General features: G+C 55.3%; 1 protein-coding gene across 1 annotated transcript; it reads right to left on the bottom strand.

Moving 5' to 3' along the window:
- Nucleotides 1-3362: 3362 nt before the first annotated feature.
- ITM2C (integral membrane protein 2C) lies at nucleotides 3363-17040 on the bottom strand. The gene is made up of 6 exons (XM_032480457.1): nucleotides 16708-17040; nucleotides 8858-8998; nucleotides 6675-6863; nucleotides 5850-5960; nucleotides 5132-5282; nucleotides 3363-4626 (listed from the first exon to the last, which is right to left on the bottom strand). The coding sequence occupies exons 1-6, from the start codon at nucleotides 16831-16833 to the stop codon at nucleotides 4535-4537; spliced, it is 810 nt and encodes a 269-aa protein (XP_032336348.1). The 5' UTR covers nucleotides 16834-17040; the 3' UTR covers nucleotides 3363-4534.
- Between the last annotated feature and the right edge of the window lie 1079 nt (nucleotides 17041-18119).

Here is an 18119-nt window from a genome sequence, read left to right as displayed (position 1 = left end):
AATAGACCCAGTAGGACAGACTAGAAAGCCCAGAAATAGACCTTATACATACGGAAATTCAATCATTGCAGACACACACTGCACACCACAAACAGAACCAATGGTTATCCCTACCTCACAGCATGCCAGGGGATAAAAAGGGATTTTAAAATGTAATATACAAAACTTTAAAAGGAATGGAAGAAAACATAGGACAATCGCTCTTCATTCTTGGTATAGGAAGGATTTTGGAAACAAGATGCAAAAATCCCTAACCATAAAGGAAGAAGGATACATTTGACTACATTAAAATCAATAATTTCTGCTCATCAAAGAGAATACAAAGAAAGTGAGAAGACAAGCCACAAACTTGGCTAAGAGATTTGCACACATCAATGACAAAATACATAAAGACTATATAAAATATATAAAGAACTCCTGTAAGTCAATAAAAAAAAAAATGAAGCATCTAATAGAAAAATAGGCCAAAGAGCACAAATAGGCATTTCATAGGAAAAGTCCAACACACGTATGAAACTCAACACAATTTCCTAGTAATCAGGTAAATGAAAATTAAAACCAAAATGAAATACCATTTACTCTCAATCCATTGCCAAAAAATCCCAAGGGTTATTAATATTAAGTGTTGGCAAGAACTTGGAGCAGGGGGAACGTCTCTGCAGCACAGGTGGGAATGTAAATTGGTTCAACTCTTTATAAGAAACAATCTGGTAGAATTTTGTGAGTTAAACATTTGCGTACTGAGTGACCCACTGGTTCCCTTTTAAGGTGTATATGATAGGGAAACCCTTGCACGGGTGACCAGAAGCTTTGTAAAAGAAATGTCTACCAAAGCATTTTTCTTATAGTAAAAAATCAGAAAGATCCCAAATATTCATTGTTAGGAGAAGAGGTAATTAAACTGTATATCTACTTAATAGCCTGATACACTGCAGTTCAAATGAATTAAATACTACAGGCACCAATGTGGAAGAATCTTAGAAATATAAGGTTGGGGAGGAAAAACAAATCAGGGAATAATACATGTGTATTATTACTACTTTTATGATGGTCAAATCCAAGCAAAATTTCATGAGGGGTTCATAGAGCTGTGGTAGAGTTATAACACAAAGCACAGAAACTCAGGATAGGAGTTAACCTGGCTTGGTTAATTAATATAAGGAGATTGGCTAATATACGGAATGTTGATATATTTTCATGATTGTCTTTGGATCTAAGAATAGATGTACTTTTAACGTCCCTTAGAGGATATAGAGGTGGAAGCAGGGATGGAAAGAAGAGGCTGGGATGATGTAGGAGCCTCCGAACATGGGAGCCAACAAATCCTTGCATCCCTGAGCATGTAAGCTTCTCCCCACATCCAGAGGTGGTCCACTTCCCTTTCACTTAAATAGGGGCTAGTTTTGTGACTTGCTTTGACCAATAATGCATGGAAGTAATGTTCTGGAACTTCAGATTCCAGGCTTTAAAAAACAGGCAGCTTCAGCTTCCCCTCTTGGAGTTCAGGTGCCAAGCTGTAAGGAAAACCAGGGTATTGACTGGCGCCTGTTCCAAGCCATATCCTGGAAGGAAGGGGCCATTCTGGATGTGCCAGCTCAGCCAAGCTCCCAGTTGAATGCAAAGCAGGAGAGAGCAGGTAGCCCATGAGGGCTGACATCAGTTACCGTGGAACTCAGCCATCCCTGCAGAATTAAGTTCTGGGGTGCTTTGTTACACGGCAGCAAGGGGAGTGGTACATGTGAAGAATTCAGTGATACTGGCAGTCTTCTGCTTCATTAGTCAGCTGTCGGGTTCCAGACACACACTGGTTGTGCCTCATAGCTTACAAGCTAGTGATTGATGTACAGTATTCTGTACGTATTAAATGCTTCACAATATAAAATACGAAAAAACCTCTAGCTTACGCAGATTGTATCTACCTAGTTTTGATTTGTGTTTTCTATGTAACCGTGATTGAACATCTTTTCATGCTTAAGCAGTGTTCCATTTGAATTTCTCTGTGAACTGCATGCTCATATTCTTTGCCGCTTTATCTATTGGGTTATTCATTTTTTTTATCGATTTATAATAACTTTCATACTAAGAAAAATAGCCCTTTTATGTCCTATGTTTATAATCTCTCTCTCAGTTTGCCACTTACAAAACTTTTAACTTTGTGGTATATTCTGCTGTCTATAAATTCTAGTTTTTCATACTTCAAGTGATTATTGGTAGGTATCAAGCTTAAAGATTATCTCCTCCAAGATGCTCTTTTAAAGCATCTCTTCTCAAGTACTTTTATGGTTTCACTTCATACTTAAAAGCTTTGATCCACTCAGAATTAATTTTGTTAGAGGGACATAGGATCGAGGTTTTTTGTCAAAATGGCTAGCCAGTCATGCAATTAAAAAGAACCCACATGTCCCCCACTGACCTAAATTTCCTTGTATTTAAGTCAGCCTCTGAGCCCCCACATTGTTCTCCACTGACCTCGTCCTTTGCTACCCCAAACTCTTTAATTACAGTATTTTATGTTTAGTATCTGGAGACAGTTCCTCCCCCTTTTCAGGATTCACCTGGCTGCTCCCGCTGTTTACTTTGCCCAAAGAACTTAATGTGTCAGTTAAAAAATAAATTCTGTCGGCATTTTAATTGTGACTGCCTTGCATTTAGATTGGCAAATGTAGCAAAACCCTACATCTTCCCAAGATTGCCTTTAGATCTGAGAACAAGGTGTATCTGCACTAACTTGTTGGATCTTTTGTGTCCCTCGCAGGATTACTGAGCCTGTGAGCCAAGGGTGTAGGCGCTCATCCTTGTCCCCAGGGCAGGACCCAGGTCCTACCTCTGCGGTCCACTCAACCAAGCCTCCGGGCAACTCCCACCCCCTCCTTCTCTGCAGAATGTGACCCTGTGACTCATGCCAAACCTCAGCTCAGCTCCACCAAGATGGTTATTAATTGCCCAGCAATTGTGGAGAACATGACACCGTCCTTGTGCTTAAGGACAAGCAATAATGATGTCATCTTCTGTGTAGAACTGAACAGGTGGTTTATAGGCGCTTAAAAGCAGCACGACCTTGGGCAAGTTGCTTCAGCTCTTCCGCCTTTTCCTACTCCTCTCGCCTGTAAAATGCAAATCTACCTGGACTGAGGGGAGAATGAAGGGGACATCTTGGTTCCTTGGCTGAACCAAGAGCAGGCCCACCTCTTTGGGGGCCAGAAGTCAAGGCCTGTGAGCTTCTCCTGCCTGCCTCCCCCTCCACGCCCACCTGCTCCTCTGACCCCAGGGACACCTGCCCAGCCTACAGGATGGAGGAGCACCCCTCACCCAGCCCGCACCCCACCTCCCGCCCACCGCCACCCACCACTCCCAAGTCAGAGTCAGAAGTCAAAGATTTTTATTGTTCTACAGACACTTCTGAAAAGAGATCTAATTGAGAAAATATACAAAGCACTTAAAAGTTTCATCTCCAGAGAGCACCTAGGTCTGACTGGAGGCGTCAGAGCCCTCCCCTTCAGGGCTCAGGGCTGAGAACAGGGTTAGCATATCGGATGATCAGTAAAAACATGCAGAAGTGAGAAGGAAAAGGAAAAAAAACCGCTGCATTCCCCCTGAGCAGAGGAGGACGGAATTTCAGAACAAAGAGGAGGCAGGGTGTGCAAGTACCAGGTGGCTCTCCCTCCCCTTCCCCCAGTGATCTTCTAAGACAGCTCTAAGCTGGAGAACGCAGTGAGCCCCACCTGCTCAGCAGGACCCACAGCCCCAAGTGCATCCCGGCTCAGTGCTCAGCAGGGCAGGGCTGCCTGTGGACAGGATGGGAAGAGACCCCCCACCTCCTGCCCGTTTCTCTGTGGCTGTGGCTGCGGGGACCCCACTTGTGCTCCTGGGGGGCCAGGGCTGGGGGCCCTGGCTCCTCCCTTCTTTGGTTCCACCCGAACGATTGTGCTTGCCGGACTCATCCCACCCCCACCCCCAAATTCCAGGCTCCCGCTGGTGGGCTGAAGGCACTGACAGGAATCCTGGGGAGACCCCAGGACAGCCATCTTCCCTTGTGCTCTGGGTGGCTCCATCCTGGGGCACATTCCGCCACCCTCAGCTCAGGCCCCAGAATCGGAACAGAGGAGGAAGTGTACCGTGCAAGGAAAAGGCCTTTCGGGACTTTTCCAGCTGTGCAGACATTCCTGAACCCCACTCTACATCCCTCCCCCCGCCAGAACCCCAACATGCCTGGCCCTTCTGCCCAGCCCTTCTTCTTGGGCTGTCGGTGCAGCTGTGGGCCCGGCCCCCATGGACCTGACCTCCAGATGGTGGTCAAAGAAACCCCCTTGGGGCACCCCATCCATCCCCCAGACCGGGGAGGTCAGCAGAGGTGGAGGCCTTGAGAGGTCACAGCTCTGGTACAGGGAGGCGGGTAGGGCTAGAGAGAAACGGGGAGACACGTCACATCTATGGAAAAGTGTCCAAAATACAAGCTAAGCGAGGGGAAGGAGGGCCAGAGAGTGGCCGGAAGAGAAAAAGAAAGAGGGTGGGACGGGGCCTGGGGGAGGGGCCTTCACACCACGCCGCAGATGAGCGTCTCCACCACGAAGGTGTTCTCGAAGTGGCGGATGGCGTTGCAGTGCTTGGCCCCTCGTTTGTTGATCCCTGAGAGAGAACCGAGAAATCCCAGTAAGGCCTGTGTCCTGGCCCAGAACTGGCTGGGCCACAAAGGCCACCAGCCTTGGAGCCTTAGCAGGACCTCAGGCCCCCAAGGGGAAAGCGGGAGGCCCAGGTAATGACACCCAGATTCACCCAGAGGCAGCGCAGTGAAGTGGTGTGAATTTAAGAGCTGGAGTCAGACCACCCAGCACGGCCACTTTCCTGCTGTGTGACCTCAGGAGTGTTTCTTAACCTCTCTGTGCCTCGGTTTCTTCATCTTTAAAAGGGGCAGCAGGAATAGTGATGATGCGGATGATGCTGCCTGCTTACACTCTCTCTTAGGAGACATAACGAATGTGAAGCAGGGCTCAACTAACACCAGCTGTTATCCTCACTGTTACTCTGAGCTCTCTGACAGCTGGTCTCCAGCTGTGCGGCCAGGCACTGCCAGAGGATGGCCATGGTTTGGAGCTTGGGGCAGGGGCCAAGGTGGGTGGAGCCCGCCACTCACGCCTCCGGGTGGCCCGGCGCCGCAGCCGGTAGGTGTCCTTCCCGTTGCACAGGTGGTAGATGAAGGAGCCCAGGGCCTCCTTGTCGCTGACGTGCTCCGTGACCACCATTTCCTCCTGGATGATGTACGTCTGCGGGAGGTAAGTCCCCCTCTGCAAAGGGAGCAGCCACAGTGGTAGGTCAGAACCAGGGCTCTCCTCCTGTGGTCCCCACTTGCCCACGCCCCTCATCACCATCCTGCTGATCACCTGAGCCAAGCTCCCCCCCGCCTGAAATGCCCATCCAACACCACCCTCCTCATCCAGAGGCCACACGGCTCGCCCTTCTGACATTCCGAGACACTTCCTGTTTGTGCCAAGTGCCTGCACCTGCACTGCTGTGAGTCACGCAGGTGTGCAAGCCTGGTCCCCATCCTCTGGGGACTGCTCCTCGGGGGCAGGGCCCCCATCTTCTCCCTGCACTGCTGACATGGGGTGACACGGAACTTGGCCGTGAAAGCTAAGGAAGTTGGTTTCGAGGTTCTTCCGTAGTGAGGGAGGCCGAAGTGGAGGGTTAGGCGTTAACTTCGAATGTGGGAGAAGTGAGCAGGTGGGGGATCAACCTTTGATGCCCGGCCTAGCTGACCACAACATTGGGTCCCCCACCCCTGCCGCAGGAACCTCCCTTGTCCTGGCGTGGCCTCATGGGGGGGGACCAGCCACTGCCGAGGCCCCGCCCACCTTCACGTTCATGAGCAGCTCCCAAAAGTTGCGAGGGGGCAGCACGATGGTGGTGTTGAGCTCGATGACGTAGCACTTGTCCAGGGAGATGTCATGATAGGCGGTGAGACCCTGAGCAGGAGGAGGGGGCCACATCAGTCTACGCAGGCGAAAGCCTGGCCCTGGTGGGCTGTGCAAGGCACGAACCCCAGGGCACCCATGCGACGCTCCCAGATTCCTCAACACCTGGGTGGGGCTCCCTTCTCCTGCACCTCTCCTAGCCTGTTTGTAGAAGCTTCCACTCACCAGATGAAAACACCACCTGTTAAGTGTTTCAGTTGTTACAAGGATTCTTCTCAGGGGGGTCACACAGTTGAGGTTTGAAAAACACGGTAAGTGTCCCAACTGTCCATCTGATCAAACCTGCGCGGTCCAAACACCCCAGTGGATGGCCTGGACCCTCAGCAAGAGATGCTCCACCCCAGGCCCTGTGTGTGGCACCTCTGTAAGATGTCAACATGCAAACAGCTCAGTAAAAAGGTAACAATCTGCAGCTGTCAGGAGGCTGAGGAGAAAGTCAGACACGGCTAGTTCAGGTCCTGTGAGAGCCGCATTACCTATATGATAAAAGCTGTGTCTTTAAATCCCCGATGGACCTAAACCATAGACATCTACATCTACCACACAGTGTACATTACACAGTATGTACTTCAGGTTTAGACAAGGGACGTCGGCATTCTCCTTTTGCTCCTGTTCCTCTTCTCCTGGTGACTCTTGGTGGAAGGGGGGCTCTGGGTCCCTGGGTGCCCCCTCACCGCCCCTGCCCCAGTCCCTGGCCAGCCTCACCCGCTGGAAGTCGTGGATGATGTCCGCGGGGTCGCCACCACCAAACTGGGGCACAGGGACGTTGATGCGCTCGTAGTTCTCCTCGAGGTAGATCTTCACGTCCTCCTCCAGCTCCATGCGCGTGCGGGCCTGGGAGGACAGGGAGTCCTCATAGAGGACACCACAGTGGAAGAAGTTGTCTCGGGCCAGCTGAGCAAGGGTGGGTGGGGGGTGAGAGAAAGAGCGAGAAAGAGAGGGAGCCTGGTCACTCAGTGCCCTCGGCACAGCCACTGCTGCCTGCCCAACCACAGCAGGCTCTGAAGGCCTGGGGAAGCAGGCAGGGTGGGGCTGTGAGACCCATTTTACAGAAGGAGAAACCGAGAAACATGCCGAGTCAGGAAGGGTGAGCCAGGTCTGCCAGTTCCTAAAAGGAAGACACCTTTAGGCCTCAGTTTCCCCATCTGTAAAAAGACGAGAGCCCCTCAGGCTTCTTCTGGCCTCCAAGTCCGTGAGTCTACGGCTGTGAAATGGGGTGGATCTGCAGAGGCAAACACAGGGACTGTGGACAGGCAGGAGCCCTGTGGGGTGCCACCCTCCGCTGCCACCAGAGGGTGCTCACCTGCGCTTCCTGCCCTCTGCTGCGGGGTCCAGTACGGGAGGAAGAGGGAGGAGCTGAGAGGCAGCCCTGTTACTAGATTCTGGTGGTACCCCCCCACCCCCTGCAAGCTGCGTGTCCACTCTCTCACAAGTCCCGTCACCTTCCCTGGACCCCGTACCTCATGAGAAACCTTGATAAACATGGTGTATCCTATCTCGGGGGGCAGCCTAATCACTCCAACAGCACGGGTAGGGAGGCAGCCTGGCGTGACTGATAGGCACGTGACTGACTGACCAGGGACCGTGTGCCCCTCCCACTCCCCCAGGGGCTCCTCCAGATAGAGCAGGGACTGCTGGCCCTGGCCCGTGATAGGCAGAACTCCCCTTTCTCTGAGTGTCAGCTCTCCCAGGAGAGTGAATCATCACATATAAATCATACTGTCCCAGGGCCCAGACCCACAGGCTGCTCTGAGGTGGCCCTGTTCCCCAGGAATCCGGGTGGGGTGAGGAACCCCAGGAGGGCGTGAGTCGGGGCTGGGAGCAGAGGCTGCAACAGGAAAAGGCCCCAGAGGGCGCGTGGCTGGGAAAGAGAACCAGGGGCAGGTATGGAGCAGGCCATGGGGAGTTGGAGCAGATGCTGAACAAAACGGGAAGTGAGTGGTGTGTGGGAGTGTGGTTTCACAGGGTAAGTCACATGGAACACAAACTCTTCAGTAATTTCCACTGCAGAAAAACTGGGTGACAACAAAGCGAAAGCCCAGTGCTAAAGGGTGGGAGGAGGTCACTTGGGTCATAAATGACTTGCAATTCTCAGCCTTCTTGTCACTGAGATTCCCCATAAGTTGTGTTCATGGTTATTCTATTGAGCGACCTTTAACTGAACTACCTTCAGGTCTGAGAACTTGGTGGCACTGCCTCCCTCCCCAGGTCTGGGCTGATCACAAGGTCGCTGTGACCATGACCAGGTGTCTGGGCCAGCTTTGGGCCCAGATTGGCTGTGTGAGCAGATAACCAGGGTGCAATCCTGGGCGAAGGCCGCCCTCACAGGAGGTGGAGGTGAATCTGTTTACAACCCACCCTCCACCTTTCAAGGTTTGTAGCCCAGATGTCCAGGCCAGGAATGGAATTCTTGAAAGCATGACCCGCAGGCATAGGGGCTGGACTCTCAAGGGATTGCAGAGATCCAAGTTCTGCTGGACCTGAGTTTCCGGTAATAGCGCCCTGGGGGTGACACTGTGGGAAGGAGCCTCAAGGGCCCAGACTCTAATCCTGGCTCCCCCATCACTGACTGTGTTCCTGGAAGAGCGCCCTGTCAAGCTCAGGTGTGTCTGAAGAACTAGGCAAGGACCCTCCTCCAGAGCCCATGGGAGTTGAGGCCGGGGCCCCAGTCCTGTATCCTGGACCGAGACCAGGGAGGGCGAGGATGCAGGTCTTCTGGGCTCCCCTGAGCACTCCTCCCACCTGGGGCTGCCCTCTCCTCACAACACCAAGCCCCTGGCTCTCAACAGCTCACACCTCCCGCTCCCACACCCTCACCCCTGACCCCCGCAAACACGCACACTTCCTTGCTTCTCTCTAAACGCCATTCTCTCTCGTCCCGGCCTCACCTGAGCGAGGAAGAAGTATCTGTAGATGTAGACGGAGGCGAACACGAGGCCCATGAGCAGCACGACCATGCCCATGGACAGGTAGCACACGCCGCCCACGGAGCCGCCCTTCTTGTAGCGGTGGTGGGGGGGCCGCTCCTCCTGTGGACAGCAGCACAGGGTCAGCAGGTGGTGGTCCCACCCCCCTGGGAATCCCCTTTCCCGAAGTGAGACCTCTCCCCACCGGCTGGAGGGGAAGCCTCGGGGCAGAGGGAAGGGAGATGCTCAAAACACACAGAACATCATCTGGCAGGAAAGGAAAACATCGCCAGGGTCCCCCCAGCTCTTCTCATCTAAAGAGAAACGGACCCCCACCTTGAAGATGACCCATGGAGATCAAGCAAGCGTATTTTGAGTTACCCACACTATTAGTCCCCTTCATTATACCAGCTCTGACCACAGTAGGTTCTTTCAAACAGAGAGTGGGGAAGCACAGACGTGACCTTGGTGACTGTTCCAGGCCTAGGCACCTATAGGAACTGGGGTGCACTGGGCAGGCTGGAGCCACTGCTCTGGGCAATGGGGAGCCAGGGAAGGCTTCTGAAGTAGGAAGTGACAAGATCCACCTGCAGGCTGGAGCGGTCACTGACTGATGGGGACAGGGCTCCTGGAAGCCCACAGGGTCTGGGCAGGGGTGCTTGTCCCCTCAGGCCACACCGGGCAGGGCTCAGCCAGCCACGACAGTGATGGCATCACCCAGGCACTGGCTGGGAGCGTCAAGCAGGCTGTCAGGAGTGGAAACTGTAGGGTGAAGTCTGGAGGCTTCTGGAAGCCAGGGCGCCTCTGCCAGGAGGGAAACGTGGCTGTGGCAGCGGCAGCTGCCGGCAGGGAGGCCAGGGCAGGAGGTTCCTGGAAAAAAACCTGCTCTGGGGAGCCATGCTTGGTTTCGGGACAGTAGCTGCAGGGCTGCCAAGAAGCAGCCAGCCAGCCTGACCCAGCTCCAGTCCACACACATCTGGGCCAGTGGCTGGAAGGTGTGTGTGTAAAACTCAGTAACCCTGCGCTCCCTGGAGCACTGGACCAGGAGTCTAGTGACTCGGGCTCTTAACCAGCTGTGTGTGGCCTTGGCCACCCCTCATCTTTATGCCTGTCCTCCCAGCCACCCCTGCCCTAATGCAGGCCTCATTCATCCTGGAGATGTCTCCAAGGCCCCAGGCCTGTCTCTGCCTACAGAGCCCACCCTCTTCCGTGATGCAGCCGGGAGAGGTTAGAGGCCAGTCCCAGCTCCCCTCCCCCACCACTTAAGGGGCTGAGGCAGAGCTGGGGAAGGGGGGAGCTCCAGCCCAGAGCCTGCACCTTCTCACTCCAGCTCTGCCACTGTCCACTCAGCCCTCTTTGTGCCGTGTTTCCATTCTCCCTTCATCCTGGAGCAGGTGGTAGGAAGGTAGGGACACAGTTCAGGTCCAAGTTACCCAGGACAGGCCCTTATCCTCAGTTCAGCAAAGGGGGCCCAGACTGGTAGGGGTCGGGTGCAGGGCCTGCTGTGTCCCTCAGGTCCCGCCCCTTTGCTTAGGGCACATGGGGGTGTGGGGCCTGGGCCTGAGGGAGCAGAGGGCCATCCCATCAGAGGGGCTGATACCTCCCCGCTTGTGGTTCTCCCAAACCCCTTTCCCGAGGAAAATGGCAGAAAATGCCTGAAGGACTCTCCCCCTCACTGCGCACACCTACTGCCAGGCCAGCAGCCCCTAGTCTCCAGCACCAAGGGATGCAGGCTGGAGAGGAACCTTGGCCCATCCTGCTCCCCCTTACAGGCCTGGGGCCTCTCCCAACCCTGGCCCTGCTGCAGGGGTCCTGTAATCGAAACCAGAGAAGCAAGCTGGTGAGACCACCCACCTGGCTGCCATCTCCTCGGCTCCCTGGGGGCACTATGCAAGGTCACTAGCACACGTGACCACTGCCCACAGGGCCCTGAGGGATGGCCGTCAGCCAGAATGGGTTGGGGGCTGCAATGGCATTGATTTTCCAGTGGGCTCCCAGGAGTAGCCCAGGACCTGGCGACCCGATGGCCAAGCTCTGCCAGGGTCTCACAAGGAACAAGCTATCCAGAGGCTCCAGCTATTGTGAGTGGGTCCAAAGGAGAGGTGGGTGACCAGGAAGACAGGCCAAGCACTGCACCTGCTCTGAATCCTGCCCTAAGGGCAGGACGTATATTTTATTGGACTGCAGGGACTCAGAAGCCCCATTATGGGCTGAGATCCATGAGTGGGAAGCACCCAGCCCCCTGACCTTCCACAGGTCCTCCTGTGAAATGTGAACAGACTCTTCCTGCCAGGGTTTTGTCAGGATTAAAGGATACAAAGACCCTGAAAGCCCTTTATAAAGGATAAAGTGCTAGATAAAAATAGCAGAACCTTTATCAGCTAAACCTTTCCTTTTTAGGGCCACCACCGAGCCAGCTGTTGAAGCTGCACTGTGGCCAAGTTTTGCTCCTGTGTTTGTTGGGGAAAACCAGAGAAGCAGGCTTGTGAGAACTGCCTTTAAAAACAAAACAAAACAAAACAAAACAAAACAAACACCAAAAAAACTCAATAGGCTACAAAGCAAGAGCCCCAAGGTCTGCTCCACAATGTAAGTTCACGGACAAGGTGAGACCTACTAGCTTTACAGCGGCCTTTCTGGGCCCAGGCTGGGTCAGGTGCTTCTAAGTGCCTGGGGGAGGGGCTGGGCAGGCGGAAGAGCGGGGAAAGGGAAGGTCAGTGAGGACAGGGGAGGGAAGAGAGGCCGCAGCTGAAGGGAGGAGAGGCCACCATTACTGAGAAAGAGTCTCCAGTCAGGACCCCGGGACGCCACCCTGTGTCCTCACAGGTCTCTGTGGTGGACCCCCACCTTTCCTAGACATGCAGCAGGTAAGTGGCTTCCTATCTGGTCCCTACAGACCCCCACCGAGTGCACACCCCTGGCTCACACCCTGCTCCCCTTCCGACCCAACACATTTGGCCTGCAGGGGCCAAACCCCCAGAAGCATCACGGAGCAGCAGGGGTGGAAGGGAAAGCAGGCCCAGAGGCTGCTAGGAGGCCGACTGGAAATCACAGAGACTCTGCTTTGAGACAAACGCTCTGGAACAGAAAGAGCCACACAGGGGAGGCCCCTGAATCCTGCCTGGAGCTCCCCGTGCCTGCACCTTCAGCCCCTTGCAGCAGCCCTGAGGCCCCTGGGAGCACGCAGTCAGCCTGGGCTGGAAAATCCCTGGCTGCACAGCTCACCCAGGATGATGGCCGAGGAGCCTGCTTCCCGAAGCCCTTAAGCTGCTTCACCTGTCATGCTGAAGCCCCAGGAAAACACAGCTCCCAAGTGGAGCAGTTACTCACAGCTGGGCATCTGGGGGGCTTCCACTGAGAGAAAGCAGAAAAATAGCGATACTGTTTCCATGGCAACTGAGCATCCTGAGAAACATGCCTTGCTGTGCATGCCTCTGGGGCACCTGGGCCACATGTCCGGGGACCTAGGAGGGGCCCGGGCCTTGGCCTGCCTGTTTCAGGAGTCTGCAGGGCTCTCATTAAATGATTTAGTAAAGCCAGCGACGAAAGAGTCAGGGGGAACCCTGCCAACAGAAGCATTAACTCTGAAGACTCCCCGGCTTAGGGAGAAAGCTCACCCACCTTCCCTCCGTGGCAATGTCCAAATTAACTGCAAGCAGATTAAACTACAGTGGCAGGCTGCTCGGAGGAAGCTAGCACAGGCGCCAGAAATACACTCATGGCAGGCCCAGGCTGGTGGCTGGGGGTGGGCTCCCACCTCAGCTCACCGGCACCACTCCCCCTCCTCAGCCTCTTCCTCTCCCAGGCTGCAGAACACAGAGGCAAGGGCACCAGGGAGGGAGGGAGGGAAGGAGGGAGTGTGTGTGTGAGTGAGACAGACAGAAGCCTGGAGAGGTGGGGGGACTGGGTAAATGCCCTCCGCCCACCGAGCACGCAGAGGTGTGGTCAGAAGTACAGACATCAGCTAGGTAAACGCGGACAGGGCACCATGAACTCACCATCAGTGAAACCCCACTCCTGTCGTGTGACCCAGTGGTGCCCACAGTGCAGGCCTGGGGAGGAAGAAGGGTATGGACCAGAGAACAGCCCTGCACAGCCGGGGTAGATTCCCTCTGCTAATTCTTTCTATTCCATTCCCAACAGTCAAGATGAGACCCCAGAGAACAAAGGTTCGGGGGGCGAGGAGCACAGCTGCTGCTGGAAGCTCTCCTAGGGGAGACGCAACTCGGAGATGCTGCAGGGGCTGTGCTTCCGTGATCTTACCATAAAGATTTTTTTATGGTAAGAGAAACTCATCCCTTCGTGGCAATCTGCTGACAGCCTTGAATCATGCAAGGAGGGGCCGAAAGGAGGACAGAAAAGAAAGGGAAATGAGAGAGAAGGCAGAAAAGTCACTGGGGCACAAGTCCAAAAGCCAGAGCCCCTTGGGGAAGTCCCAGGGCAGGCGAGGCATGGCCGCCGAAGTTCCTACACCACCACAGGGGCAGGACCGCCCATTCACCAAGATCCTCTTGGCCCAGCCCTCAGGGCCCATGGGTATGGGGCACTGGGGCAGCAGGGCTCCAGGCCCCACCAGATCCACTCTCCTGGCTGGCAGGGGTCCCTCCCCCAACCACTCCAGGAGACCCAGCTCCTTCCTGCCAAGGGCCTGAGGCCAGGAGGTGGAAAGTGAAATCTGATCCCAGGTATGCGGGCTGGGGGAGGGGGTGACACAGGGGCCATTAATCAAAGGCAAAAGCCAAGGAGAAAATTACAGCGCTGAGAAGATGACTACTGAACATGGTTCTCTCTTCTTGTGGCGCCTCCAACCTGACTGTTCGAGTCTGTACACGCCCACACCTGCCTGTGTGTGTGTGTGTGTGCGTGAGTGCACACGCGTGCGCGCATACACAAAGACACGGGCAGATAGTAGGGACAGGGGAACTGGGCTGAGAGTTGCAGGGCTGGCCGGTAGGCCTCCAAAGGGGAAGAATGATCCGGCTAGAGTGCTAAGAGGGGGTGCTTCCCGTCCAGCCCACTTTCCAAGCTGACTTCCCGCCAGCTGCCCATCAGCGCTGGCTTCTTATTATCTCAGAGACAAGCACCACGTGGGGAGGGTGGGCAGCTGGAGGCCCAGCTGGGGCCCCACCCCCATCCCTTCCCAGCCCACCGAGGCACTTCCTTCCAGCAGCAGGTCTGGGACAAAATCCTCCTTGTTTCAGTTTTACTCAGAAGCCGGGGGAGGCCCACTGTGCTGGTGCTGCTGCTGTGGCTGCCCTCCCCTAGCCCCCCGGGGCGGGCATACAGGTTGACATTTTATTATGACAGCTAGAGGGTGGCTCACTGCTGAAAGGCACTCACAAGACTCTGTTCATTGAGTGGTCCTTCCAGAGCTTGAAATCTTATTTTTGAGTGCAGTTCAGTAGCCAAGGAAGGTTCTAGGGTCGCCCCCAGCCAGAAGAGACCTTCTAATCAGCTTTCCTCTCACACGCCCATCAGCAGGGGACAAACCCAAATGCCCTCTCTTAAAGAAGCAGCTCCCGGGAACTCCTAGCCTGCCTGCCTGTCCCTGGCTGGTGTCCTGGGCTACTGTGAATGCTGGGCGCCTGATGTGTTTACCGCAGGAGGAGGAGGCAGGAGTGGGGGGCTTGCTCCACACCCCGCACACGTGGAAAATGTGCCCACTGGCCAGGCGAGGCCACAAGAAGCTCAGAGAGGTCAATTCTCTTCACAAGCCTCCAATTCCAGCAGGTGACTGGCAGGGCCAACGTGTGACACCCAAAAGCCTCCTCTGATCACCTCAGGGCGGGTGAGCTGTGGAAGTTTACTAACAAGCAGGTCTGTCCTAAAGGTGCTGGGATTTTAATCCTCCTTCTGGGGCCCCATCGCTCCCCCTTGCCCATTAAGAGAGCGGGGTGGGGGAGTTTTAGGGGGGAAATCCTGCCTAACTAATCAGGTCTGGGGAGGAGGCGCACTCAGCTGGCTTCAGACCATTGCAAACAGCACCAGGAAGATGTTGATGTTTCCATTTCACGCTGTGCGAGGGGAGAGAGGACGGTTTAAGAGAGGACGCTTGATTCTGGAGCCAGAAGCTGGATGTCAGTTACAGCCAAGGCTGCATCTACCATCGCGCGGCTGCTACCAGAAAATGTGCCACTCCTGAGAAATTCGGCAGACCTTCTAACGGGAGTTTGAATTACATCCTCGACTGTCTGGCTGGTCCTCCCTCCTGCCAGAATCCTATAGCTCTCAGAAGCAGGGTCCAGTTTTCTGGGCCTTGGGAGAAGTACTTGGGATCCCATCCTGGCACCCTACAGGGGCTGGGTGCAAGGGAGGAAGAAGGCTTGAAGAACCCCTTTCAAACTTTTAAAGCTGCAGGCCACGCCTTCAAATGTGGAGTATCCCCTCAGCATCTAAGCTGAGAAGACAGAGCTGCTCTGGTGGGGGTTGCTATGCAACCCCCAAACCAGACCCGGTGGCCACTGATGCTGCAGTGACCACACCAGGGCAAGGAGGCTCGCTAAGGCTCTTCCTGGAATTCTATGCTCAGTCTTTGCTCTAGCTGTGACACCCACCTCTGAGTCCCCTCTCCAGCGTCCCCTTTTCCAGGGCACAGGTAATCCGGCAGCATCTCCTCACCGCCGACTGCCCCCCCACCCCCCGCCCCCACCTCAAGGTTTAGTCTGAGCAGTCAACTTGGGGAGGGGCCTTGGTGCTGTGGAAGACTCCTCAGAAGCTAGCAACGGAAAGAGAGAGGGAGAGAACTCCTGTTTCGATGGGGGGGGGGCGCCGGCGGGTGCTTGGTGCGCTCCAAGACCGCCAGGGGCGACGGCCGCGAAGGCCCCTTTGCTGGGGCACTATAAAGCTTGGCCGGACCAGCTCTCCTTCCCCTCCTTGCCCGCCACGCGTCCTGCCCCCTCGGGGCCCTCCCCCGGTCAGACTCCACGCAGCTCAGACAGTTCTCCACGGCGGAAATGCCTCCTCTCCCCACGGCTGGAGGGAAAGGGGAGGAAGGGGAGGACGCTGCCCCCACAAAGCGCAACCTGGATGCGGGAGGGCCCCCGGGCAGCGGAGGGGCGTCCCCGCCGTGTGGAGGGGGTAGCCCAGAGGGAGAGCGAACGAGGAGAGGAAGGAAGAGGAGAGCTGGGAGGCCCAGACGGCGGGGGGCGGGGTGGGCTCAGGGCACCCAGACTCGTAACTCGAATCTCGAATCCCGGACTTGTGGCCAGGCCGGTTCTGGTTTATTTCCATTTCATGTTTCATCGCTTTAAATCTGGTCCACAAATTCAGGTGCACACTAGCAGCCCATCCTTCGTCCCCGGCAGTCCCCGGTTTGGGACGAAATCAATAGTCCCTCCCCCTTCGTTGGCACCAGACCCCCTCCCCTCATTCCCCACCAATCACAACCCACCGCCCTACTTTGGGGAAACAATGTCCAACCCTTCTCCCATCCCCCACCTGGGGAATCGACTCGCGGCCCCTCCTCCTTGATTGGAACCAGACGCACACACCCCCACCAACATTCCTCGAACTTCCTCGGACCAGCCCCCTCCCCGTATTTTGGGGCCAGGCGTCTAGGGCCCCCCTCCACTTTTAGAAGAGACCGCGAGCGCTTCCCCACCTGGCATCTTCGACTCGGACCCCCACTCACTCTTCAGACTTATGCTTTTGACTCCTTAAGGGGACAGGACCCAAGCCCCCTCCCCACTTTGGGATCGATGACCCATTCCTGACTCCCACCCCCGCTCCGCTCTAGGCTCCGGGATCCCAGTGCGCCTCGGGCAGTTGCCGGAACCGGCAAGGCGCGCTTTGGTCCCCCGCCCCCCATCTGAACAAATCCCAGCCCCTCTCACCCGAGCCGGCGTCAGCAGGATCTCGGCGGCCGGGGCGGGGGCCGGGGCAGAGGCCGAGGCCGAAGCCTTGTCGGCCTTGTCGCCCTTGATGCCGGCCACCGCGGGCTGGAAGCTGATCTTCACCATGGCTGCGACGGACCGCGCGTCCGCTCTGCAGCCTCTGACCGTGCAGCCTCTCTCAGTGCAACCTCTCTCTGTGCCACCACCGCTCCGCGCTCTGCAGGCACCGGAAGTTTGGATCCTTTTCGCGTCCTTTTCTCTAACCCCACCCCCAGCCCTCCCCGCCCCCGCCCCAATAAGGGAGGGCCTTGGCTCCTGCCGCGCCTGCGCCCCCTTCCCGCCTGAGGGGCTTGCAGTGACCCCTACCGGGCGCGCTGCTCCGACCCGGGGAAGTCTGAAGTTCCCGCAACCACTCATTCAGTAACTCCATCCATCCATCCATCCATCCATCCATCCATCCATCCATCCATCCAATCAGACATGGACTCAACCCCCTTCGCAGCCTTATCCCTTCCATCTGCCTCTCCAAGACCAGCATCCCCAGAATATACAATCTTTGTTAAAATCGTGTTTGCCAGGCAAATGCATCTTCTAGACCTGTTCCACATTTCCTCTACCCCACTTCATACCATCCTCTTTGGAAATGCTGGAGCCCTCACTGTACATGCTCCCACCGCTCCCTCCTCCCAGTCCCTCTTCCGACCTGTCCTGGGCCCTGGGAGGAGGTGTCAAGGCCAGGTGCCTAACTACTTGCCTTTGTCCCGCATCCTGCATCCATCCACACCGGCTTCATTCTCCATCATTCTTTTCCCTTCATCATTCATTCCTGCAGAATCCTTCCTGAGAGCCCTCACGGGGAGCATGCGGAGAACACTGGGAGTAGAGAAAGGAAAGCAGCCCCTGCTCTTTGGCGCTCTTGTGTTAGCTGTGGCCTCAGTTACTGAGTGAAGGGTCCTGTTGCCCATTTCTTACCCATCCAGGAGGATTATGGCAAGTGTAATGGGAAGATCTGCAGGGCAGTGTGTCTGGAGACTCAATCCTTCTCTTACTGGGGAGGCCTTGGAGCTGCTTGGCCACGCCCTTTCCCGTAACTCCTCCCACTCCTCCATCAACTCAGTTGAGGACCAAGATTGGTCACCGTGGGAAAGTCTCCTGGAATCAACTCCTGCAAAAGCTCATGTAAAAACTAAAACCCCACGTGTGTTTACCTCTCTCCAAATTGAGTAGTTGAGTGCTATTCTTAAAAGAGATCTGGCTTATTACAATTTAAAGCACTGGTTATTTAAGCCTTACAATTACAATTAAGCTCTAGACGGTCAGTGGAGCGAAAAAAACATGCAGGCGTCTCAGACAAGGGTATACCCACCACCCTCAGAGCTCTGTCAGCTGCCCAGAACTTACTCATCTTATAA

This window comes from Camelus ferus, chromosome 5, assembly GCF_009834535.1.
Source record: "Camelus ferus isolate YT-003-E chromosome 5, BCGSAC_Cfer_1.0, whole genome shotgun sequence".
Taxonomy (NCBI): Eukaryota; Metazoa; Chordata; class Mammalia; order Artiodactyla; family Camelidae; genus Camelus; species Camelus ferus.
This window is presented reverse-complemented; position numbering and strand designations above follow the sequence as displayed.

Bases quoted from the DNA above. Each gene is read 5' to 3' on its own strand.
- ITM2C (XM_032480457.1), bottom strand. From the start codon at position 16,833: ATGGTGAAGATCAGCTTCCAGCCCGCGGTGGCCGGCATCAAGGGCGAC. The intron at 5,961-6,674 runs GTGAGGCTGGCC...CCTCCTGCTCAG, and splicing joins TCATCCACGACTTCCAGCGG to GGTCTCACCGCCTATCATGA. The intron at 5,283-5,849 runs GTGGGCGGGGCC...CTCCCTTTGCAG, and splicing joins AGCTGCTCATGAACGTGAAG to AGGGGGACTTACCTCCCGCA.